The sequence below is a fragment of the Xyrauchen texanus genome, chromosome 13 (assembly GCF_025860055.1).
Source record: "Xyrauchen texanus isolate HMW12.3.18 chromosome 13, RBS_HiC_50CHRs, whole genome shotgun sequence".
NCBI classification, from domain to species: Eukaryota; Metazoa; Chordata; class Actinopteri; order Cypriniformes; family Catostomidae; genus Xyrauchen; species Xyrauchen texanus.
This window is the reverse complement of record NC_068288.1, coordinates 8,280,899-8,308,620: the sequence shown is the minus strand read 5'-3', so window position 1 is coordinate 8,308,620 and position 27,722 is coordinate 8,280,899. Positions and strand designations below refer to the sequence as shown.

The 27,722-nt window shown below is 38.5% G+C and overlaps 1 protein-coding gene across 2 annotated transcripts; it reads right to left on the bottom strand.

Annotated features, from left to right (window-relative positions):
• Positions 1-2,157: 2,157 nt before the first annotated feature.
• Positions 2,158-27,722, bottom strand: LOC127653953 (mitogen-activated protein kinase kinase kinase 20-like). Of its 2 annotated transcripts, none has more exons than XM_052140832.1 (12): positions 27,624-27,722; positions 20,111-20,295; positions 18,319-18,406; positions 17,059-17,160; positions 15,250-15,315; positions 15,122-15,150; positions 14,356-14,493; positions 13,769-13,855; positions 9,067-9,141; positions 7,547-7,653; positions 6,197-6,338; positions 2,158-2,800 (listed from the first exon to the last, which is right to left on the bottom strand). In XM_052140832.1, exons 2-12 carry the CDS (start codon positions 20,267-20,269, stop codon positions 2,459-2,461), a joined length of 1,335 nt encoding a protein of 444 aa, XP_051996792.1. In that variant the 5' UTR covers positions 20,270-20,295; positions 27,624-27,722; the 3' UTR covers positions 2,158-2,458. The 2 variants fall into 2 exon arrangements, with proteins under 2 accessions (XP_051996792.1, XP_051996793.1); XM_052140833.1 differs by having other exon boundaries at positions 20,111-20,285; positions 27,612-27,694.

The window sequence follows — 27,722 nt, the reverse complement described above, 5'->3', positions numbered from 1 at the left end:
CTCACCCACTATGTTGTCTAAACCCTTATGACTTAATACCAAAGTTCTACTTCTGAGTTCCACAGAAGAAAGCAAGATAGGGCTCGACAAAAAGGACATAATTGTCTGGTCTGGGGCCAGTGTGAGAGAGATTCGGGCCAGTTACTAGAACAGTCACTTACCCGATCGGGCCAGTGCTGCATTTATAACTTAAGTGTTTGCACACAACGAACGAGAGAGCACCAAAAAAATAAAAAATACGGAGTGAACAAGACTTCCAACCAACAGCATTCGGAGACGAGTGAGCGTGACTATATTTATATAAATTGTGACTGAAATCAGCACGTAACTGTTCTAAACAGTTGCAGCCGCAACTCTGCAATTGTTTGAATCGTGGGGCACTAATTGGTTGCTTTTCCCACATGTAAAGACTGACTGTAGTGTGAGCCAATAGCATTTGAGTGTGGGCTGTGACGGAGCATATCATTGGTTTGAGCCACTGACAACAGATTTCCTCATTAAATTTATGAGCAAAGATCAGCGTCTTATTATGACCGATTGAAAGAGGAGGCATGTTGCTCGTTTAGTTCGGTAATCCCGTTTAACAAGGAGAGAAAGGAGGTGGATTAATTAAGAGTAAAATTAACTAATGACATTACAATGACGTCAGGACGTAATTAAAACCTGTAATTACTTTCAGGCTTTTTTTTGTATATTCCTTGATGGTCATGCACAGCAGTTCACAAAATGATATGCTTTGTTGTCATTTGCAGAGAAAACACTTACGATATTTAAACTCTGATAAAGTCTCTTAGTACACACGTTGGTTTGAATAAAGTATAATTACACTTGCTTTATCAATGGTTTAATGACTCAAAACACATGAAAGATGTTGACATACTGCCATCCATGAGTGATTTACAGAAATGTTATCTGAATGAATCAGTAAACAAATTTGAACAAATCTTGTGTATATATGTGTATGTATATGTATATATATTGCACACACTGGCGGGAAAAAGTTTGGAATAATGTACAGATTTTGATGTTTTGGAAGGAAATTGGTTCTTTAATTCACCAAAATGGCATTCAACTGATCAAAATGTATAGTCAGGACATTACTTATGTAAAAAACAGCACCATCACTATTTGAAAAAAGTAATTTTTGATCAAATATAGACAGCAGCCATCACTCCAACACCTTATCCTTGAGTAATCATGCTAAATTGCTAATTTGGTACTAGAAAATCACTTACCATTATATCAAACACAGTGGAAAGCTATTTGGTTAATTAAATGAAGCTTAACATTGTCTTTGTGTTTGTTTTTGAGTTGCCACAATATGCAATATACTGGCATGTCTTAAGGTCAATATTAGGTCAAAAAGGGCAAAAAAGAAACCGCTTTCTCTGTTGCAATTGCTAAAAAACAGAAGATTTCATACAAAAGGAGTACACTACAGTCTTCACAGACAAAGAACAACTGGCTCTAACAAGGACAGAAAAAGAGGTGGAAGGCCAGATGTACAACTAAACAAGAGGAGAAGCACATCAGAGTCTCTAGTTTGAGAAATGGATGCCTCGCATGTCCTCCGCTGACAGCTTCATTGAATTCTACATGCTCAACACCAGTTTCGTGTACAACAGTAAAGAGAAGACTCAGGAGGCCTTATGGGAAGAATTGCAAAGAAAACATAGCTTTTGAAACATAAAAACAAAAAGAAACACAGACATTGGACAACAGATAATTGGAAAAGAGTGTTATGGATCTAAACCCCATTGAGGTTTTGTGGGATCAGCTAGACTGTAATGTGCATGAGAAGTGCCCGACAAGACACATCTATGGCAAGTGCTACAGGAAGTGTGGGGAGAAATGCCACCTGAGTATCTGGACAAACTGACAGCTAGAATGCCAAGGATCTGCAAAGCTGTCATTGCTGCACATGGAGGATGTTTTGATGAGAACTCTTTGTAGTAGTTTAAGAAGTTCTGAATTTTTTTTTTTTTTCAAATTGTAATAGTAATTTTTCACGTTATTAATGTCCTGACTATACATTGTGATCAGTTGAATACCATTTTGATGAATAAAAGTATATATAAACAGTATATTAAAAGTATAAAAAAAATATATATATATATATATATATATATATATAATATATTATTTAGCTTTGGACAATATTTTTAAGCCATGATGTATCAGCTAATTTTCATTTTTGTTTTAGGGCCAGTGATACTTTTGGCAGGGCAAGTAAAAGTCTGAAGCACTAGCCTATGCGTAGCGAAAACATCCGTAGCGTTGAGCCCTCATATACTGGTTTAGTTAACAACATGAGAGTAAATAATGTCAGTTTGGGTGAACTATTCCTTTGACAAATCAATAATTCCAGCTGTTAAAATATATTTTTACTAGCTCTGACTCTAGATTTGTTACCTTGGACTGGCTCTGAGCATACCCTACCACCTCCTTTTGCCCTCCACTAATCGCTGTCTTCGTCGGACCAGCCAAAGTCATCCATGGTGATGGCCATGTTTAGTTTGCGCCCCTCACGGACACTGCAGTACTTGGAGATTTTGGCTTGCATGTTCACCTGCATTCCTGACTTGCAGACGAAGTAACCATCAGAAACATTTACATCCAGGTCAAACACACTGCCGAACCCAAGCATGAGATTCTGAAGGTTGGCCTGACCCTGATCTCCATTATGGCATGTTGATGAGATCTGGCAGCTGACCTCTGAGCTTTTGCTCTCCTCCATGTGAGCCTCATAGAAGGACTCGGCCCTGAGAGTGGCAGCCATGGGGGATATGTGTGAAAACAGCTGTGAAAAGAACAGGAAATTAGAACAAATTAAAAATTCAGAAAAAAATATTAGAATTAGAGAAGAAAATTCACTCATATTTATACATACATTTCTCATAACTAGATGCTAACTTTTAGAATCTTCCATTATGAAAAAAAATCAGTCTTCAATCTGTCAATCGGTGTTTACATGTGCAGTTGTAATCAAGCTACAATAGGTTTTTGCATAGTTTGTGAAGCTACAGTCTTCATCTGTCTGTACACGACACAATGTGTAATAGAACATTTGAAGGAAGGATGTCAGCTGAGCAAATGTTAATGTTAATACACGCCACATGTTACTTCTGTCAACTGCAGTCTTTTTAATGTGCATACATGCTGGATGAAGCCAAGATACAATCACACTAGACTTAACACTCCATTCACACCCGTTCAAACTAAGAAATTTTGCATACCATGGCAGATGAAAGTTCAAGTTTGGTGAACTCTGCAAATCTGGATGATGAGAAGATGTGTGACCAATATAAGACTGAAATGTCACACACTAACCTCTTAGCTCAATACAAAGAATATATATATATATATATATATATATATATATATATCTCTCTATCTAAAGTTTCTCCAGAAACTTCTGACGCCCCTAAACCAGTTGGATGGCAATTCAAACAATCAGGGCCGTAGCATGGTATTCTGGGCCCCCTGACTGTATATTGCTCTGGGCCCCTTTCCTATTAAAAAAGAAAGTTTATAATTTGTTGTGAGGTCCCCTGGAACTGTGGATCCCAAGAATCATTACCACCTTTCACCCCACTAGCTACAGCCCTGCAAACAAGCCCCCCTTTCCATGGTTGGATGGCGAAATGAGAGAAACTACTGCACAAACTACTGCACACCCCCCAGTATCAGCGGTCTTAGGGGGGCCCTCCCATATTTTCCCTGTGCCCCTCAGTAAATAGAAATTATAGGTTAACATTTTTATAGGAAGAATGTTGCAATGTTAGTTAACGGGATAGTTCACCTAAAAATGAAAAGTCTCTCATCATTTTCTCACCATCCCAGATGTGTATAACTTTCTCTCTTCTGCTGAAAACAAATGAAGATTATTTAGAAAAAATATCTCAGCTTTGCGGATGAGAGACAGATCAATATTTAAGTCCTTGGCTTTTTTACTATAAATCTCCACTTTCACATGTAAAAAGTGAAACTAAACAGGAGCCACATGTGGCTTACAGATGTTAAAAGAGAAAGTGGAGATTTATAGTAAAAAAAGGACTTAAATATTGATCTGTTTCTCACCCACACCTATCATATAACTTCTGAAGACATAGATTTAAACACTGGAGTAATATTGATTACTTTTATGATGCCATTATGTGCTTTTTGGAGCTTCAAAGTTCTGGACACCATTCACTTACATTGTATGGACCTACAGAGCTGAGATATTCTTAAAATCTTTATTTGTGTTCTGTAGACGAAAGTATGTCACACATCTGGGATGCATGAGTGTGAGTTAATCATGAGAGAATGTAAATGTACTGACTGATAAACAAGATCTTGTGGTTTAGAGTAACTAGAAGACCTCTATTATAGATACGAAACTAATACATAACTTTTGCATAATTTTGGAGCTTGAAAGCTCCAGTCCCCATTTACTGTTAATGCATGGAAAAGACCAATCAGTACATAATTAAATATTTTCCTTTGCATTCTATGGAAGAAAGGAAGTAATGGAGGTTTGGAACTACATAAGAGTGAGTAAATACTGACAAAATTTCAATTTTAGGTGAACTATTCCTTTAACAAACTAATAATTCCAGCTGTTGGACTCCAAAATTAAAATGTATTTATACTCTAGGTAACCTAGATGTTTTAATACTTAACATTCGTCCCATGTTTTATGTGCAAGAATTTTTATCATTTGTTTAAAGACAGACAATGTCTTGGAAATAGCATACGACTATACTACATTTTAAAAAGAATACAGTATTCAGTATACACACTGTGTAGTTATGCAAGAAAAAAAAAAAAGAAAAGAAATATATAATAATAATTTATATATACACTCACCTAAAGGATTATTAGGAACACCTGTTCAATTTCTCATTAATGCAATTATATAATCAACCAATCACATGGCAGTTGCTTCAATGCATTTAGGGGTGTGGTCCTGGTCAAGACAATCTCCTGAACTCCAAACTGAATGTCAGAATGGGAAAGAAAGGTGATTTAAGCAATTTTGAGCGTGGCATGGTTGTTGGTGCCAGACGGGCCGGTCTGAGTATTTCACAATCTGCTCAGTTACTGTAATTTTCACGCACAACCATTTCTAGGGTTTACAAAGAATGGTGTGAAAAGGGAAAAACATCCTGTATGCGGCAGTCCTGTGGGCCGAAAATGCCTTGTTGATGCTAGAGGTCAGAGGAGAATGGGCCGACTGATTCAAGCTGATAGAAGAGCAACTTTGCCTGCAATAACCACTCGTTACAACCGAGGTATGCAGCAAAGCATTTGTGAAGCCACAACACGCACAAACTTGAGGCAGATGGGCTACAACAGCAGAACACCCCACCGGGTACCACTCATCTCCACTACAAATAGGAAAAAGAGGCTACAATTTGCAAGAGCTCACCAAAATTGGACAGTTGAAGACTGGAAAAATGTTGCCTGGTCTGATGAGTCTCGATTTCTGTTGAGACATTCAGATGGTAGAGTCAGAATTTGGCGTAAACAGAATGAGAACATGGATCCATCATGCCTTGTTACCACTGTGCAGGCTGGTGGTGGTGGTGTAATGGTGTGGGGGATGTTTTCTTGGCACACTTTAGGCCTTAGTGCCAATTGGGCATCGTTTAAATGCCACGGCCTACCTGAGCATTGTTTCTGACCATGTCCATCCCTTTATGGCCACCATGTACCCATCCTCTGATGGCTACTTCCAGCAGGATAATGCACCATGTCACAAAGCTCAAATCATTTCAAATTGGTTTCTTGAACATGACAATGAGTTCACTGTACTAAAATGGCCCCCACAGTCACCAGATCTCAACCCAATAGAGCATCTTTGGGATGTGGTGGAACGGGAGCTTTGTGCCCTGGATGTGCATCCCACAAATCTCAATCAACTGCAAGATGCTATCCTATCAATATGGGCCAAAATTTCTAAAGAATGCTTTCAGCACCTTGTTGAATCAATGCCACGTAGAATTAAGGCAGTTCTGAAGGCGAAAGGGGGTCAAACACAGTATTAGTATGGTGTTCCTAATAATCCTTTAGGTGAGTGTATATATACACAGTATATTTTAAAATTTTCATAAATTGTCCCGCTATTTAAATATGTTGTAAAAGTGTAAAGTATGCAGTGTGATTGCAATAGTTTGAAGTGTATATTGAATTCAGTATTGTGCAGACTCACGGGAGTGTAGGATCGAGATCTTTCCATGAGCCTGTTCTCCCACTCTGTCAGTCTCCTTTCTCTCTGGGCCAGCTCCTGCTCCTTACAGCTCAACTCCCTCTCCAGCTGCTTCAAGCGTTCCAGAGTCTCCTCTATCTCACACCTTACAGAGAGAGAAGACAGGAAATATAAACAATGCACATACTGGTGTAATTCAATACATTTGCATTCAAATATGAAAATACATGGGTTATTGGGGCAAAGCATGTTAATGGTCTTTTTTTTTAAAATCAACATCAAAATTTGAGGTTAGAATTGCAATGAATGTATAAGAGAAAAGTGTGTAACTTAGTGCCATTATTTTCTTTTGCTGTGTGATAAATATATTTTTAAAAGTGCAGATATTCCATTACGTAGTTCATAAACCTGCATGCATAATAATTTTAAAACAAAGAGCTAAATGCTCATGTTCTAGACAGAGTATAGCATGTCACACTGCAGGACATATACATTTCTTAAAAGTCTCTTATGGAAGTTGCAAGTATTTCTACTTTCTGAAACTTGAAATCTCAAATGCTCTTTGACATGGAAACAAGACTGCCTGTAATTATATATCTGTGCCAGCAGGTGGGACTGTAGTCTTAACATTTTATCTCCACACGCAAAGCCTTCAGTGTGGCTATTTGCAAACAAGAAGGTGATGGAGGGCATAAGGTGAAGCGCTGTCACACAGTTGACACATCTTGTCGTTTTAGTCACTTCCGCCTTATTTTCGATTCGTCGATTCGCCAATTTTGTAATCAATTAATTTTTAGAATCGAGTTATCGAATTAAATCGAGTAATCGTGACAGCCCTAGTTAGGCCTAATGCACTATGAACTTACATGAAGTAACAATGAACAAATTGTATTTTTATTAACTAACATTAATAAAGATGAATAAATGCTGTTAAAAATATCAAGTTAATTGTTTGTTCATTATACCTAATGTATTAACTGATGTTAACAAATGGAACCCTAATATAGTGTTACCAATAATTCATATTTGTTAAGCTTAAAGAAACTTTTATTCAGTCATTCAGGATTTTTTATATACAGTATATATATAAATAATTTATTTTTTTAACACATGCAAAAATTTAAATGGAGAGTTTTTCTTTTAAAATTGTGTTTTTTTTCCCCACACAGATATTAATTGGTAACTATTAATTTCTATTCATTCAGCATAAAGGTTATATAACCTTAGGTGTGAAGACATAAACTCATTCTTAATGCTTCAAATCAACATTGTTGACTTTTTTTGGCCTAAGAACCAGAACAAACGTTTCTTATCAGTCTCAGTGTGTGGTTATTATTTCTAGATTGTACATACATCCACTCAGCTTTGTGATGTAAGAAGGAGTTGCACTGGTCAGGCAGCTTGCTGTCATTTTTTATGGTCTCCAGGGTGCTCAGGATCATTTTAAACTGTGGCCTTTCCTAAGGAGAAGATAAATTAATATTTATTGTGGTCCATTTTTAACACAATTCAGCACATAAATGAACTGAAAATGTGTTTGTTTCTGAGTAAATGTCAGTATTCATACATTTTGGTACAAAAAAAGTGGCCATGTTCCTTACTGTGAAAGCTCCTAACAGTCATATTATTTCAAAAACATTTAAACTTCTTAAGTTTTAAAAATGCATACTTTACACTTCAAAATGCATGTGCATCTTAAGTTTGATGTTACTAAAATATCTATACTTATATACATGTTTAAATATTGTATAAATTAATGTGCTTATAAATAGTTTATATACATACTTAAAACATAAATATACAAATAATAAACAATAAACAATATAAAGATGCAAATATTTTTGCACCAAAATTATTTATACAAAATCAAATACTGAATTTTTGTCATTCTCTAAACAAAGTTCGGACACTTAAAGGAATAGTTCACCCAAAAATAAAAAATCTATCAAAATTTACTCCCCCTCATGCCATCCCAGATATGTTTGACTTTCTGTCTTCTGCAGAACATAAATTAAGATTTTTTAGAAGAATGTCTCAGCTCTGTAGGTCCATACAAAGCAAGTAAATAGTGATCAAAACTTTGAAGCTCAAAAAGCATATAAATGCAGCATAAAAGTAATCCATAAGACTCAAGTGGTTTAATCCATGATTCAGAAACTATATGATAGGTGTTGGGAAGCATATCAATATTTAAGTAATTGTTCACTATAAATCTCCACCTTTGACCAACCCCGACCAGTAGGTGACAAAGTGCAAGAAGAATGTGAATTGCCAAAAAACAAAAGAAGAAATTGTAAAAATGAAAGTGGAGATTTATAGTAAAAAGGGCTTGATTATTGATCTGTTTATCACCAACACCTATCATATCACTTCAGAAGACATGGATTAAACCTTAAAGTCTTATGGATAACTTTTATGATGCCTTTATGTGCTTTCTGGAGCTTCAAAGCTTTGGTCACCATTCAGTTGCATTGTATGGACCTAGAGAGCTGAAATATTCCTCCAAAACTTTCGTGTTCAGCAGAAAAAAGGCATACATACACATTCACTTCAGGGATGCATGAGGGGGAGTAAATTATGAGAGAATTTTCATTTTTGGGTGAACTATCCCTTTTAATTAATTCTTCACCATCCGAAAGAAAACAACGTATTTTTAGCCTGATCATTGCAGAATTGTGTTTCGGAATCGTTATGAAAATGCTCACGAAAATGTTTTGTTTCATTAGAAATCATGAAAAAATTTTTTGCATGTTTTTCATTCCAAAAAACAACTAACAAATCTTGTTTGGTGTGAATATGCCTTCAGATTTATTTTCCAGAATTTCTAGTGATCTTCCCCCTGAGCTGAATGTTGCCTCTAACCCAGCATGCACCTTGGGTTCTGTGATCCAGCAGGATCTCATCAGATCGGCAAAACTGGCAGGGCAGCTGCTGGGAATGGTCGGCCTCTAGAACACATAACCCATGCAAATACCACAGACACATTCACACACATTAAAATCCATTTTGAAAAGCCACTATAACATAAAATGCTAATTTTAGCATGAGTCCAGTTTAAGCTTCCAAAAGCAACTGTTTCAAAGTGCTCCACTGGGCTAAGTTTACATCACATCTCAAATGAAGAGTGGATATTTCCATGTTCAACATAGTCTGGCATGCTGTTATAACATAACCAGTATATAAGGCTTAACAAAGGGCTATTACATGAGCACTGTTTACACTATGGAGTGATAAAATCTAGGTCTCACTCAAGATAATGGAACTTTGAGAGAATTTGAGGTGGGATGTTGTTAATGGAGACTCATTGAAACCCATTTGATAAGCCACACATGAGGCAATCTGACATTGCAAAATGACTTGTCTAATAGGAAATCGGCTCTAATAAATATACTGCACACAGTATTAGATTTGACAAACAGCACTGGCACACTACATAATCATGAGTCAACATGAGCATGGAAACTACACTTTCCCCATAAAAATTTTATGTAAACCAAAATATATTTTCATCCATCTTTTGACCTCTCCCACTACCCCTTGCCAACATTTTCTCTTAGAAGTTCTCTCTCTCTCTATATATATATCTGGTTGGGATGTTTATGTATAAAAGGTTTCCTGACAACCCCCTACAGCACTAAAACCTCTGTGGTCTGATCTGATCCTCAGCCAGTGGCTCCTTGGCAAACACAAAGAGAACTGTAATCTATCAGTACTCCAGTGGCGACCAGTGCATTTTAAGTCTAGGCCTTCAGTGCGATTCATTCCATTCAGAAAACACAGTTTTACAATTAACAAGACACCCTATGAACATCATACATAAAGTCGCAGCTGCCTAAAATCACCAATTGACATTTGAAAAACATTTCAATGCCTAAAAGCCAAAAGTTGAAAAGATGATGAATACTCAAGACAGCCTAATTTTAACTGCAGCATGACTGTTTTTTGAAATACATTATTAAATAAGAGTTGGATACATCTCCCAAACTGACATTAAAAAATTTAAAATGTTCATATGAGTCTACCAAGGAGTTCTACAATACCTGGAAAAAGCTATCAAATAATATTTGTAATTTAAATGTAGCTTGCAACAAATTTTGTTTCAACAGGGTACTCGATTACTTCTCAAAATGTGAAAAGACACTGAATGCTCAAGCAGCCTAATTTACACTTAGAAAACTCTTGATGTTGCTATAATAATGCAAAAAGCACTAACCAATTTGCTTTGTGAAAATCAGCCCTCCTTTACTGGTTAATAAATTAATCAATCATGCAGAACATCTCAGGTTTTTAAATCCATAAGAATCTCTTTCTCAATGGCAATAGCAGCAAATATGACAGCCGACAGCTTGGTCTCATGCTATTCACTTTCGAATTACGTCCATTACTTAATGTGTGAAGCTTGATTGCGTCACTCAAGGCCAGCTAGAAGGCCTTGACTGGGACACATGTGAAAGACCACACCCACCAGGAACAAATATATCAATATGATTGACTGAAAAATCTGACAATCTGATGCCCATTTATTTGCACTGTTGAGGGATTAAATGTAAATAGAACTTTTTCACACTAAGGGTTTTGGAACGCAGAAGTAAACGTTTGCATGGTAAACTTCGACAGAAGTGGATGGGAGTGAATGGAAAAAATTCACTATTACGTTTGAATGACTTTCCAGAAGAGGAAAAAAAATAGAGAGCGAGGATTAAGTCAGATGGGAGAAGATGCCAAATTTACATTCGCTCTCCCAGCAGCAGTAATCGAAACCCCCTCGCAGCTGTGGTAATTAATTTTTTAAAACTAATTTCAGGGTAATATAACAATAGGCATAATGATATAAATGTAAAAAAATTATAATATAACTTTTATCTTGACTTTTATATAATAAAATCGGTGCAAGAGACATGACATTTGTTAACATCAACATTCTCTACATAAACAGGCAAGCATTTACATATGAAACATGACAGACTTTCTCTTCCCTACACATTAACATTTGAATATACATTATTATACATTGCATAATTAAGCACCATGTATGCACGAGGCCAAAATAATGCATTCAATGATTCTAACCACAGTTAGGCATCATGTGATGCATGTTAGCATTAAAACTCATTTACAAGGATTCACAAGGACTCGCCAACAAGGATTAATCTTAAATTTAGATAAAATCAAGGTTTATCTGATAATTTTGTAGCACCAAACTTTAAACCTTGTTTATAAATAATTTTGAGGCATAATCCAGATGTGAAAGCTGTTCCAAAAGGTAGGCAGCATAAATATGCTACCTTCTAAGATACTTTGTTTTGGTAAAATTGAAGGCCAAAAACATACTTTCCACAAGTAAACAAATACAAAAGCTTGCCATTCAAAGTGCAAAGAGTACCATAGGCAACAACGTGTTGTCTCCAGAGATGCAAATAGATCTATTTTGGCTTTCCCAAACAGATCACATTTCATTAGAACTGTCTGAGGGCGAAGCCTCGATTCTCCTTGTGGAACGCCGTCACGAGAGCAAATGCGGCGCAGTTCAGGTGACTCGCATACTTGCGTTATAAGTTGTGGTCTGACATATTTTGGATGCACGAAATCAAGCTTGCTTAGCTAGTCTGCACTCTACTTGAGAATAAGGCAGTTTTGCATGCATAGCCGGCCCAAGGCATAAGCGAACTAAGCGGCTGCTTTTTGATTATACTGTCAATGGACAATGGTAATTATACAAAAACGCAATATTAAATGCAATATGTTAACGGGCTGCAGGATGCAAGCACATTCAGACAGCAAAACAGCAATGTCACAAAAAAGGACATATCCTCTGGTGCAGAGAAAAGGAAAAAGAAGAAAACAGAGGAAGAGAAAAAAACAGCACGATAAAGGTATGTTAATAGCTAGGCTAAGTTACGAGCTAACATTAGCTGGCAAGTTAGTTAACATGGCCTATGTAGCATATCTTCTTTTTTAGGAAAGTTTGATTAATCATCCGTAAATAGCCTTGACATCTTAATATATTATTAGTACAACATATTACTTAGCAAGTTTTAGATTAAAGTTTTTGTCTTCTGTGTAAAAATAACTTTCCTGGGTATATATTTTTGTAACAAAAATAAGCTTCTGTTCCATAAACTTTGTACTGATAACAACTTAACATTATTTACATTAGTCTACCATTTTGGGGTCTTTGCTATTATATTCCAATATCATTATGCCTCAGTTAGCTAGTTATAGATTAAGAGTTGTTGTTTAGTCGTACAGATGGCTTGCTGCTGTGTATAATAATTTGTAATGAGAAAATAACATATTTTGTCAAATATTCTGTCAAATATGTACTTTTATGAAACTTCCCTAGGAGCACTGTTGAAATATTTTGGACGTGGGGCACAACCAACGCCACCTGCCCCAAGTACCAGTGCTACAGCTGATGATGATTTTTCAACAATCCCAGATCATTATATTTATATGGATAAACCATGCCTTTGTTTTTGACAGACAGTTGCATTACCTTCTAATATGACATCTAACATGGCTAGCTTTTATTATTATTTTCATCTTTCATCAGGTCCATCCTCTGCATGCGAGGAGCACTTCCCAGCACCTGCATCCACTGATGTGGTTGGTCATCTATCCTGTCTGACTCAGAAAGGACTGATCTGGTAAGCAGAGGGCCACTGCCTATAAAGGAAAACTTCACATTCCCTGAAAAACCTGATGGCCGAAGCTTCCACTACACCAACAGAAAGTTAATTAATGGGGAAAAAATTTAAGTGGAGCTGCTCACTTATTCAAAAAGAAATGATACTGTCTACAGCTTCTGCTGCAAATTGTTCTCTAGGAAGTACACAGAACTGGTAACAGAGGATCAACAGGATTGGGTAAATATAGGTGTGCTACTGTTACATTAAATCATGCCAGGCAGACATTGGTATGTTGTAAGCAACACAGCTACAACTAATAAAATTGATAAGGGGTGTGTTAGATTTATAGTGTGCGAATAATCAAGCATTGACAATATTCAATCATATTGGCGGCACCGAGGGGCCCCCAAATCAAATTCTGCTTAGGGCCCCATAAAGGCTTGGGCCGGCCCTGTTTGCATGTAAACTTCACGAAGGCAACCACATAGTGCACTGCGACAAGCGTAATGAAAATAATTCTTCCAACATAGGAGACGAAGGAAGAGAAATGTTGATTATAATTAATTAAGTTCTATATTAATGATTTGAGAGTGAATAACGATTTCAATATCATTCTATTCATCACACAAGTGGATCGTATTGCTTCAGAAGTCATATAGGGCATGGGTCGTATTGATTACGTTGACTGTGGTTTTCTGGTGTGTGTGTGTGTGTGTGTGTGTGTGTGTGTGTTTGTATTTTTAGAGCTTGACAGATCCGAGCCATTATTCACTGTAATTACGGTAAATAAATCCTGTAAAAGGCTTTTTAAAAATGTAACTTTTGTGTTCCTCGGAAGAAAAAAGTGACATTAGGGGGATTATATATATTGACAAAGTTACGATTTTTGGGTGACCTTTTCTTTTAAGAATACAAATGAAGTCTTGGATGTGGGACTCTACAGTACCTCATTCTTTTCTACAACCAACCAGGCCACCTGCAATCCCTCGAAACCTTTAAATGGCACTTCTCTAGTCAGCAACTCCCACAATACCTGCAAGACAAACCACAAATAAATGCAAATACAGTACACTCACGCATCACTCTCTAGAAGGACAAACATTTACTCTATAGTGTGAATAACTGGAACTGTAATTTAGGCAATGCAGACTGTTTACAACAACAACTAATTGAGTCAAACCCTAAACTATGTATGGTAAATATACAGTATAGTCTTGCAGCGACTTCCCATTCACATCTGTTGTTTTTAAAGCAGTTGGACAGGCAGAAACTTTTGGGTGGGTGGCCCAAGAGAAATTATTGAACGCATGAGATCTGTAAACTTTTTATTTACTTTATTTAATTTTTGACATTTTTGATGTTTAGCTAATTGTCCTGTCCTACATTTTTTCTCATTGAATATCCTTTTTCAACGGTGTTCCATGTAGAACATAATAGACTGACCCAAACCCTGAAACCCTGTCTTAAGATAAAGTATAAATCAAATAAAAAGATATAAAACACACATTAAGGTATGACTAAAAAAGTACTGACCACACCATAAGAGTAGGTGTCACAGGTCTCCGAAACTGGCAAGCTCTGGATCACTTCTGGGGCCATCCAAGGAAAGGTGCCCACCAGAGACATGTGTGTTGTATGAGAAACCAACTTAGAAGCCCCAAAATCACAGATCTGACACAAAAAACATGTGTTACACAAACACAGTCACATTCAATTATATTTTGGGACAGTTTAAATGAAGACTACTTAAAGGGATAGTTCACCCAAAAATGAAAATGGTCCAATCATTTACTCGCCCTCATCCTATCACAGAGGTGTATGACTTTCTATCTTTTGCTGAACACAAACAAAGATTTTTTGAAGAAAATCTCAGCTCTGTAGGTCCACACAATGCAAGTCAACAGGGTCCAAAACTGATTATCAGGTGTTAGTTTCATTAACATAATTACTGGCCAGGCAGAAGGAGACAGAGTGCTATTAGCACCTCTCAGAGGGAGGTGTTAATCACTTGACTGTCTGGACTCCCTGCTGAGTTAGTGCCTTGAAACACTGAAAATACAAATCCGGCTTTCTTGAAATTAACACTGGCTGTGGGTTGGGCATGAAAACACTACTAAGGTAGTGACCAATGAGTGCAGTTCAAGTGGAATCGATATTTATTTTCTGCATAAAAAGCATGCCGTCATGGACAGTCATTTGGGATGGCATAAAGGTGAGTAAATTATGGGAGAATTTTCACTTTTGGGTGAACTATTCCTTTAAATAGATTTGGATGTGAATGACTATATAGGATATATACCTTTAATACATTGTCTGCAGTTAACACAACTAGTGGAGATAAAAAAGACCAAAGTAGTTAGAAAACGTTTGTATTTTTTGTTCCTAAATTGTGAAATTGCACACAGTACAGTTAGGAATTGAAATCACCATTTCTCGACTTCAGATCTCTATGAATGACTTTCACTGGGGCCTCAGCATGTAAATAATGCATTCCTACAGAGACACAAATCACACAAACAGCCATTATCTCATAATGAAAATGTGAATGAGCTCATTACACAAACACATGTACAGGTGTATGCAAATGTTTAGGCACCCCTGACAATTTCCATGATTTTCATTTATAAATAATTGGGTGTTTGGATCAGCAATTTCATTTTGATCTATCAAATAACTGAAGGACACAGTAATATTTCAGTAGTGAAATATAGGTTTATTGGATGAACAGAAAATGTGCAATATGCATCAAAACGAAATTAGATAGGTGCATCAATTTGGGCACCCCAACAGAAATATCACATCAATATTTAGTGGAGCCTCCTATAACAGAAATAACAGCCTCTAGATGCTTCCTATAGCCTGTAATGAGTGTCTGGATTCTGGATAAAAGGTATTTTGGACCATTCCTCCTTGCAAAACATCCCCAGTTCAGTTTGGTTTGATGGTTGCCTAGCATGGACAGCCCGCTTCAAATCACCCCACAGATTTTCAAAGATATTCAGGTCTGGGGAATGGGATGGCCATTCCAGAACATTGTACTTGTTCCTCTGCATAAATGCCAGAGTAGATTTTGAGCAGTGTTTTGGTTCGTTGTCTTGTTGAAATATCCAGCCCCGGCGTAACTTCAACTTTGTGACTGATTCCTCTACATTATTCTCAAGTATCTGCTGATATTGAGTGGAATCCATGCGACCCTCAACTTTAACAAGATTCCCAGTAACGGCATTGGCCACACAGCCCCACAGCATGACGGTACCGCCACCAAATTTTACTGTGGGTAGCAAGTGTTTGTCTTGGAACACTGTGTTCTTTTGCCGCCATGCATAACGCCCCTTGTTATGACCAAATAACTCCATCTTTGTTTCATCAGTCCACAGCCCCTTCTTCCAAAATGAAGATGGCTTGTCCAAATGTGCGTTTGCATACCTCAAGCGACTCTGTTTGTGGCGTGTTTGCAGAAAAGGCTTCTTCCGCATCACTCTCCCGTATAGCTTCTCCTTGTGCAAAGTGCGCTGACTTGTTGAACGCTGCACAGTGACACCATCTGCAGCAGGATGATGTTGTAGGTCTTTGGAGGTGGTCTGTGGGCTGTTTTTGACTGTTCTCACCATCCTTCGCCTCTCCGATATTTTACTTGACCTGCCACTTCTGGCCTTAACAAGAACTGTGCCTGTGGTCTTCCATTTCCTCACTATGTTCCTCACAGTGGACACTGACAGCTTAAATCTCTGCAATAGCTTTTTGTAGCCTTCCCCTAAACCATAATGTTGAACAATCTTTGTTTTCAGGTCATTTGAGAGTTGTTTTGAGGCCCCCATGTTGCCACTCTTCAGAGGAGAGTGAAAGAGAACAACAACTTGCAATTGGCCACCTTAAATACGTTTTCTCATGATAGGATGCACCTGTCTATGAAGTTCAAGGCTTAATGAGCTCACCAAACCAATTGTGTGTTCCAATTAATCAGTGCTAGGTAGTGACAGGTATTCAAATCAACAAAATGACAATGGTGCCCAAATTTATGCACCTGTCTAATTTCGTTTTTGATGCATATTGCACATTTTCTGTTAATCCAATAAACCTAATTTCACTACCGAAATATTACTGTGTCCTTCAGTTATTTGATAGATCAAAATGAAATTGCTGATCCAAACACTCAATTATTTATAAATGAAAATCATGGAAATTGTCAGGGGTGCCTAAACATTTGCATACACCTGTAATTATTTTGGCACATACCTTTAGCAATGTCCATCGCCCAGGTCATTACTTGACCTATATCCATCTCCTCACTGTCAACACTGGACAAATATTCATACAGTGATCCTCTGCTGGTATATTCTAAAACAAACACACACACGCGTCATAGGCATCATCATACACATTTTTGTGAGGCCGGCATTTATTCCTTTCACAACCTATTAAGGTTTATTCCTTATATGTGACAATTAAACAAGAAAATTTACATTCCCTAATCAACAAATGTGATTAAAAAGCCTTTAGGGAGATTTTGGCATTTGTTGTTAACTTTCCCTGGAATTGTGACAAAAAAAAAAAGAAAAAGTATAAAATCGCAATGATGGTCTGACCCATACTCACATAGTACATAAGTGTATGAAATCATAGAGATGGTCTACCTAAGAAAGTGACTGTTGAAAGTTATATTTTACCGTAAGAACTTTAGCTAGGAATCCAAAAGCTTTTGAATTTCTTTTATTGTTATAACTTCAGAATTCTACGTGGCAACATATTCCTACCGATAAGCCTACACAACCTATAGCTATATTTTTGGCCGGTGGTGTCTCATAAATTATGACACACAGTAAGGCGAATTTATATGAGACTGGCTAATACATGACACGTAGACCTTTGCAATTTCCTGCAATATGCATGGTCGTAAGGACAACAAAACATATGTTAGGGATTAAAGGAATAGTTGTGGCATCCCAGATGTGTTTCACTATATTAGTGAGGACATCTCATAGACTTCAATTGATTTCGTAGCAGGCTATCCTTAAACCTAACCCTTGCAGAAACCTGTGCATATATGTAGATTTAAAGCTAAACATGATTTGGCTGATTTATGAGCCATTTTTACTAATGAGGACCACCTAAAATGTCAACATTAGTGGGGTTTCTAACAGTTCTACTATATTAATGAGGACATTTTCAAAAATGTGGCTCTCAGACACAAGTATACACAAACTTGTACACACGCACGCATGCGCACACTGCTGTCTGTAGATCTGCTTAAGCACATTCTCTCGAGAAATTATTAGGCCACATAAATCTGCTCATAAGCACATTTACATCCCTTGAGACACGGCTCACAATAGGATGTTCAGAAAATGGCAAGACAGCATTGTGTGTGCGTGTGTTCTCTTCATAATCTTCCCTAACTGTTTTATTACACACATACTACTATGCATAATATCAGAAGCACGCATTTACAAGGACAGTACAGAAATGCACATTGACATTGCACTCACTATACATTACCTGTAACAATGCCATAGTTAGGTGCTTCCAGAATGGCTCCATAGAAATGAATAATGTTTTTGTGGCTCAGGACACTGAGAATCTCGGCCTGAATGGGACGAAGATAAAAACAGATGCAGAGATGAAAGGCAAAATCCCCTACACCAGACCGAGGTCACATATTCAGGCTAAAATTAGTTCTGCGTCAATGTCATGAAACTATCTTTTCAAAACAGTATAGCAAGGTCCAATTATTGTAGATACAATCTGTGTTAACAGGGAGCCATTAGAAAGTATTGTGGGAGATGTCCATAGGGACACGGAATGGCTTAAGCCAGGAAAGTGGCATAGCTCAACAGCTTTGCTGGAAGACATCTGCCAGTGATGTGGTAAACAGTGCAACAGACTCTGGCAATGCTGCTGAGCAAGCATTAATACTGACAGTAATGTGCACTGCCTCATTTAGATGTTACATTTAACACCTACAGTATATCAAATTAACTTTAGACAAAGAGAAATCAAGAAAGACAAATACGGGGTGGGGGGTAGAGAGAGTCACTAGAGACTAGAGAGTCAAGGCATTACAACCCAACACTACCCCTCTCTCATGCCTTAAAGAACAATAATTCTCATAGATGGAGAAGAGGGAACAGAGAAAATGATGCAACAACAATAGAGCGCAAGAGGGACCCTGTCAGTATTTATTCAAGGCAAAATTATTAAAAAAAAGTTTTAACCTTGGACTATTATATTTTGAATATTGCTAAAATTTGTTTATTACAAATTTTTGATCCACACATATATAAAACCTTTTAAAATGTAGGGGGGAGACCAACTTGATAACGTCTTTGCAATGCTTCATGGATGTGGGCGGTCGCTGCTGAGGTAACAGCGACTTCTCTGATTGGTCAGTTTAGCTTCAAGATTATAGGCAGCATAGTTCTTTACTGGGAATTTGGCTATAGATTGCAGTAGTCTGGTTCTGGAAGTAAAACTCCCATTTATTTTTTCCATAGTGAAATTGATTTAATAATAATTACTTATAAACCTTTAAAGACAGACCTACTGTGAGCTCAGAGGTTTTTAATCAATGGTATATGCTCCTGTTCAAGCCATCAGTCTCCATTATTTCAACTTAATAAAAAAAAAGTATGTTAAAGGGATAGTTCACCCAAAAATGAAAATTCTCTCATCATTTACTCGCCCTCATGCCGTCCCAGATGTGTATGTCTTTCTTCCTTTAGCAGAACACAAACAAATATTTTTTTTTTAAATATCTCAGCTCTGTAGGTCCATACAATACAAGTGAATGGTGACCAGACCTTTTTAGCTCCAAAAATCACATTAAGGAAACATAAAAGTAATCCACAAGAGTCCAGTATTTAAATCTATATCTGCAGAAGCAATATAACAGGTGTGGGTGAGAAACAGATCAATATTTAAGTCCTTGTTTACTTTAAATCTCCACTTAAGGGAGGTGGTTGGTTTGGTTCATGGCTTAGAACTCTTTCATGAAGAACTTTTTGAAATCTGTATGGAGAAAAATGAATAGAAAAAACACTTGCACAACCAAGATGCCTGAAATAGTGAGTGGGCACTGACTGTTTTTTTAAAGGTCTTATATAGATTGATATGTTATTGTAAAAAATTTGTTTCTCTATGGAGAAAATAAATGGGATTTTTCCTGCTGGCACCTGACTGTCAGCCTTAATAGAGTGTGGTGTGTCTCTTGACCTCCCAAAATAACAATAAATTAATAAAAGTTCAAAGATCATGGAAAGCATCACATTTTGTCTTTGTAGTTTGATTGCACCTCATCGTTGATCTTCAGCAGTTTTTTGACCGCCACTTCTTTGTCCTGAGAGATCCAGTGTGCCCGGTACACGCTCCCAAAACTCCCTCCACCGCAGTTCTCATAGAAGCGGATGTCATCGAATCGAATCTGAACAAAGTTAGCACTGAGGGACGACATCTCATACTGACATATACTGTGGCAAACTGCAGGGAGAGATAAAGAGCCAATTAGTGGTAGACTGATAATAATAATTATTTCAATAATAATAATTGTTCCAAAATTAACTGACAAGCAATGGATTATATTTTGTTTTCAAATATTTTATACATAAGTATCTGCATTTTATTAGCCACTGGCCATCTTGCTCTATCATCATCATTGCATTCGGTTTAAAAACCAAAACCACAACAACAACAATAATAACAGCATGCAGGTTTGAAAAGACACGAGGGTAAGATGAGGATGAGGATCTTTTTGCCAAACTGTTCCTGTAAAAACAAACGGAGAGAAATAAAAGCCAAGCAGGCATTTAAAGACAGTGGCTTTCAAATCGCAGCTATTATTTGGATTATTTTTTATGCAATCAGAGCATGAGAGGAGTTGTGTTGAGCAGAGTGCTGTGTGATTTACAATGTCATCCTCAACTATGTTCCCATAACTCCAGAACAACTTGCCATGCCTGTGTTTCAACCTTATGTTTACTCTTCTACATCTGCAATAGGATGCCTGACACTTTTGTCTACACTATAATTCAGCATTACTATTACAAGCATTACAAGAAAACAAGAACACCCGGAAGACAAAGAGAGATGGAATAGACACATACACACACACACACACACACACACACACACACACACACACACACACACACACACACACACACACATACACATACACATACACATACACCAATCAGCCAAAACATTAAAACCACCTGCCTAATATCGTGTAGGTCCCACTCGTGCCCCCATAACAGCCCTGACCCACTCGAGGCATTGACTCCACAAGACCTCTGAGGATGTCATGTGGTATCTTGCACCAAGACAGCAGATCCTCTAAGTCCTGTTAGTTGCAGGGTGGGGCCTCCATGGATCAAACTTGTTGGTCCAGCACATCCCATAGATCCTCAATCGGATTGAGATCTGAGGAATTTGGAGGCCAAGTCAACACTTTGAACTCATTGTCATGTTCCTCAAACCATTCCTGACATTTTTTGCAGTGTGGCAGGGTGCATTATCCTGCTGAAAGAGGCCACTGCCATCAGGGAATACCATTGCCATGAAAGGGTTTACGTGGTCTGTAACAATCTTTAGGTAGTTGGGCAAAGTAACATCCACATGAATGCCAGGACCCAAGGTTTCCCAGCAGAACATTGCCCAGAACATCTTGACCGGTCTGCCTTCTTCCCATGTTGCACCCTGCTGCCATCTCTTCCCCAGGTAAATGACGCACACACACCCAGGTGTCCACATGATCTAAAATAAAACGTGATTCATCAGACCAGGCCACCTTCTTCCATTGCTACGTGGTCCAGTTCTGACGCTCACTTGCCCATTGTAGGCACTTTCGGTGGTGGACAGGAGTCAGCATGGGCACTCCGACAGGTCTGCGGCTATGCAGCAAGCTGCGATGCACTGTGTGTTCTGACATCTTTCTATCATGGTCAGCATTAAAATTTTCAGCAATTTGTGCTACAGTAGCTGTTCTGTGGGATCAGACCAGATAGGCTAGCCTTCGTTCCCCACGTGCATCAATGAGCCTTGGGCACTCATGATCCTGTCACCGGTTCACCGGTTGTCCTTCCTTGGACCACTTTTGGTAGGTACTAACCACTGCATTCCGGGAACACCCCAAATGCTCTGTACCAGTCGTCTAGCCATTACAATTTGACTCTTGTCAAAGTTGCTCAGATCCTTACGCTTGCCCGTTTTTCCTGCTTCCAACACATGAAATTCAAGAACTGACTGATCACTTTCTGCCTAATATATCCCACTCCTTGACAGGTGCCAGTGTAATGAAATAATCGATGTGATTCAACAATTGATGTGATTCATCAGTCAGTGGTTTTAATGTTGTGCCTGATCAGTATATATATATATATATATATATATATATATATAGATCCAAAACCAACCAGGCATGTGGGGTTGTGATAAATAGGGGAAATGTAACCACTAGTTATAATAATTAACTATCAACAACAGAATAATCTGAGAAAAACATTGAACCATAGTTTACTGAACTGCACACTCCGTAATTCAGGAAGTTCAATTCTGATGTTTTCTGGTATGAATTACACATACTGTATATATAGTGAGTATTTGCATATATTTATCTATGTACATGGCAATGAAAATGCAATTGTTTAAATGATGATTTGAGCCTACAATTGCTGCCAAAGAGGACTAGGGTAGTTGGCAAAGGTCAGTTCTGAAGAAAATGTGAGCAATCAGGCGAAAACACTGCCACCACAATGTTGAAGTTGGCCTACCTATTTCTCCATGACTTCCCTTGTACCCACGGTCTGACTTTCTGGTGCCTGATTTGGCTGCACACTGCCCAAATTCAAAAGAGCCTCTGTATTATTCTGGTTTAATGACTGAACATTCCATCCCTGTAAATCTATGGGAATTGTATGCCCGTTTTATACCCTATAGGTGAAACTTGTAAATTTGATTACTCAGAAAAGTGATATTACACCTCTCCTCAATAAGCTTCACCATAGCAAGTTTATTTTAAACATCAAGCTTTCAGGTTTTCCACCATTTTTATCATTTTTTGCAGTTTGTATAAATGATCCTGCTGTCTGTTCAATTAGTGAGGTAATGAAAACTGCATGTCTCTATCATGTTTGCTTTCACTAGTAAACTGGAACTGTGATGTTGTATTAAGTGGAAATGAGGTGTGATTTCTGCATGCGCCACACTTTCCTGAAAGTACTACCTCAAAGTAGCTTCCCCGGTTAAAAGCGAACCCCCTGGTGCTGGATGGCAGCATATGTTGCTCCAAAAATTTTACATATCTGTCTGCATTCATGGTGTTCTCACCGATGTGCAAGTTACCCATCCCATGGGCACTGACACCCCTGACCCATACAGACACCAGCTTTTGGACCTAATGCTGATAAAAGCTTGGATGGCCCTTTTACTCTTTGGCCTGGATAACACAACCGCTTTGTTTTTCAAAAGCTTTTTGAAACGTGGACTCTTCAGACCAAAAGAACACAGTTCCACTGTTCTACTTTCCATCTAAGATGAGACAGAGCCCCGAAAAGTTGGCAGAGCTTCTGGACAGTGTTGATGTAGGGCTTCTGCTTTGCACAGTAAAGTCTTAACTTGCATCTGTGGATGCAGCGGCAAGTGGTGTTGACTAACAAAGGTTTACTAAAGTTATCCCAAGCCCATGTTAATGATATCCAATACAGATGAATTATGTTTTTAAAGTCAGTGACATCAGAGATCACGCACATTCAGAAGTGGTTTTCGTTTTGCCCTTTACACACAGAGATTTTTTTATTAATCTTTATCAATATGTATTGAACGATGGCGCCGCAGATGGCCGCCTTGGTGTGGAGCTCTACAATTCTTTTGTTGTTTTTGTTTGTTTGTCCTGTGTTTAGTAATCTTATTCCAGTCAGTTTTACCAGGGACGAACTGCTGAACATTCAGAAGCACATACCAGATAATTTTTTCCCGGTTTTTGAATATTCAGACGTTTTGCTGGACATTTTAGTTCGAGGCGCGGCTTTGTTGTTTAAACGCGCCACGAGATGCAGGCAAGGGAAACGAGCCGGCGCACTGGTTAAACTCCATCAGCGCGCCATTCGAACAGCACTGCCGAGCATTCATCTAGCGAATCTCCGCTCTCTTCACAACAAAACTGACGAACAACATCTCCTCACATGTACTAATAAGGACTTCTCAAACTCTGCTGCACTGTGCTTCATAGAAACCTGGCTGAGTGAAGCCATTCCGGACAGCGCATTACATCTGCCGGGCTTCAAGCTGTTCAGAGCGGATCGCAGAGTTAACGGGGAAAACGAGAGGTGGTGGAACATGCTTTTAAATCAATGAAAGTTGGTGTACAGATGTAACAACATTAAAGAGGATGTGCTGTCCTAATCTGGAAGCGCTCTTTATTAACTGAAAGACGTTCTACTCACCGCGGGAGTTTTTTTCTTTTATTCTGGTGTGTGTTTACATTCCTCCAAATTCGTCTGGGAACATAGTGCTGCAACAGCTGGCTGATCAAATCACAGACACAGAACAACAATACCCGGACTCAGTTATTATTATTCTTGGGGACTTTAACAAAGCAAATCTCACATGTGAACTGCCCAAATACAGACAGCACATTACATGCCCCACCAGAGACCGGAATATATTGGATCACTGCTACACAACAATAAAGGATGCATATCGCTCTGTCCCACGTGCAGCTTTGGGACTCTCTGATCACTGTTTGGTTCATCTTCTTCCAACCTACAGGCAGAAATTAAAATCAGCAAAGCCAGTTGTAAGGACTGTAAGGAGATGGACTAATGAAGCAGAGCTGGAACTACAAGTCTGCTTTGACTGCACTGATTGAAGTGTTTTTGAAGCTGCAGCCACAGACCTGGACGAGCTCACAGATACGGTTACATCATACATCAGTTTCTGTGAGGGCATGTGCATCCCTATTAGGACATTTTTATCATTCAACAATGATAAACCATGGTTCACAGGAAAAATCAGACAGATTCGTCATGCCAAAGAGGATTCTTACAGGGGTGGGGATAAAGTCTTGAATAATCAGGCCAGATACACACTGAATAAGGACATCAGAGTGGATAAAAGAAGCTACCCTGAGAAGCTGAAAAACAAGTTTTCAGCTAATGACCCTGCATTAGTGTGGAGTGGCCTGAAACAACTTACTAATTACAAGACTCCTACCCCCAACCCTGTGGTGGACCAACGACTGGCTGACGACCTGAATGTGTTTTACTGCAGATTCTAAAGGCCCAATTTCACACCCCACACACACACTCGGACCTTCACTTCACACAAACATTAACACCGCCTGCAACCCCCCTCCCCCCTCCTGCTACACAACCTGCACTCAAGATCTGTGAAGATGATGTGTGCCGTGTCTTTCGGAAGCAAAGGTCAAGGAAGGCTTCAGGCCCAGATGGCGTCTCACCAGCGTGCCTTCGTTCCTGTGCTAACCAACTGGCCCCCATCTTCACACAGAACTTCAATAGATCACTGCAGCAGTGTGAAGTCCCATGCTGCTTCAAATGATCAATTATTATGCTTCTCCCTAAGAAACCAAAAATCACAGGACTTAATGACTACAGACCTGTTGCCCTGACATCTGTGGTCATGAAATCATTTGAGAGACTGGTGTTGGCCCACCTGGATCCCCTTCAATTTGCTTATCGAGCAAACAGGTCTTTGGATGATGCAGTCAACTTGGGTTTGCATCATGTCCTGCAACATCTGGACAGACCGGGGACATACGCAAGGATCTTTTTTGTGGACTTCAGCTCGGCTTTCAACACAATCATCCCAGCTATTCTCCGGACTAAGTTTAGCCAACTCCCTGTTCCCACGTCTATCTGTCAGTGGATTACCAGCTTTCTGATGGGGATGTGTGCTCTCCCCACTACTCTTCTCCCTCTACACCAATGACTGCACCACCAAGGATCCCTCTGTCAAGCTCCTGAAGTTTGCAGACGACACCACTGTCATCGGCCTCATCCAAGATGATGAGATGATGATGATGAGTCTGCATATAGAAAGGAGGTTGAGCGGCTGGCTGTCTGGTGCAGTCAAAACAACCTGGAGCTGAACACGCTCAAAATGGTAGAGATGATTGTGGACTTTAGGAGGAACATTGTCCCCCCTCACCATTCTAAACAGCACTGTGGCAGCAGTGGATTCATTCAGGTTCCTGGGCACTACCATCTCACAGGACCTGAAGTGGGAGATCCACATTGACTCCATTGTGAAAAAGGCCCAGCAGAGGTTGTACTTCCTTCACCAGCTGAGGAAGTTCAACCTGCCACAGGCGCTGCTGATACAGTTCTACACAGCAGACATTGAGTCTGTCCTCTTCACTTCAATAACTGTCTGGTATGGTGCAGCTATGAATTCAGACATTAGAAGACTACAGAGGACAGTTCGGATTGCTGAGAGGATTATTGGTTGCCCCCTGCCCACCCTTCAAGAACTATACACTTCCAGAATGAGGAAAAAGGCTGGTAAAATCACTCTGGACCCCATTCACCCTGTCCACTACAATTTTGAACTGTTGCCCTCTGGCCGACGCTTCAGAGCACTGAGCACCAGAACCGTCAGGCACAGGAACAGTTTTTTCCATCAGGCTATCCATCTCATGAACAGTTAAATTGCCCCATTGAGCAATAATTATGTGCAATACACAGTTAAGTCTATCTATCCAACATATCCACTTCAGCCATTACATACATTGCACAGTACATAATATACTGTATTTTTGTTCTTTATATAACGTTTTGTAATAGATTTGCACTACGTGTGTGTATGTGGGTATGTATGAAGGTGAGTGAGTGTATGTACGTATATGTATAATTATTTATTTGTATTATTCTTTTTATTTTCCTGTGTCTTGCTGCTGTTTTTGTATTGTTGTACACTGGAAGCTCCTGTCAGACAAATTCCTTGTATGTGTAAGCATAATTGGCAAAAAAGCTGATTCTGATTCTATATTGTGAAATGTAGAGGGTGAAATGCCCAAACCCTTCCAATTTGTCTTTGGGGAACATTGTTCTCAAAGTGCTGGATTTTTTGCTGAAGAATCTGTTGTCTCAAATGAGCCTTACTCTTGAAAGACTAGGCTGTTTTTGGAGGCTTCTTATATACTATGACATAATTGCCTCACCTGTTTAACATCTCCAAATTCACATCACCTTGTTATTTTAACTTGTCTTATTTTTATTAGATTTAAATTGCCATTGTCACAACATTTTTGGAGCGTGTTGCAATCATCTTTCATTGAAATTACAGATTTGAAATGATTGTACTTTTTCAAAAAACAATGAAATTCACAAGGAAAAACATCATATAATGTGTAGTTGTAGTGCGTTCAATATAGCAACGGGTAAATATAATTCACAAATCTCCTTTTTGTTTTTATTAGCATTTTTCAAACTGTCCCAACTTTTTCGGAATTGGGGTTGTATAAGCTGTTTTCCTCTTGGGGACCGACTGATTGTCCACAAAACGTCAATAATTTCAGGTTTAACTATCCTTGTGGAAACATTTGGTCCCCACGATGTAGGGAATACTATGTTGGTGCGACTATCCTTATGAGGATTTAAACTTTCTAAATTTAAAAAATAAAACATAGTTTTAGTATGTTTTTTAAAGCGATTTGAATTCTGTTGACACTAGAAATCTTCTCATATAAACCACATTAATAGCATAATACCCTTGTTATATAAATATATATATGTGTGTGTGTGTAATTTACGCATTTATATAAAGTGTACACAAACATGCTTTCATACCCGTTAGTCGTGTTGTCCGTGCGGTTCGGTAAAGCGGGTCGACCTGTCGCTCTTTGGACAATCCCAGTCATAAAACAATTTGTGGAGCCTCATTTGTTA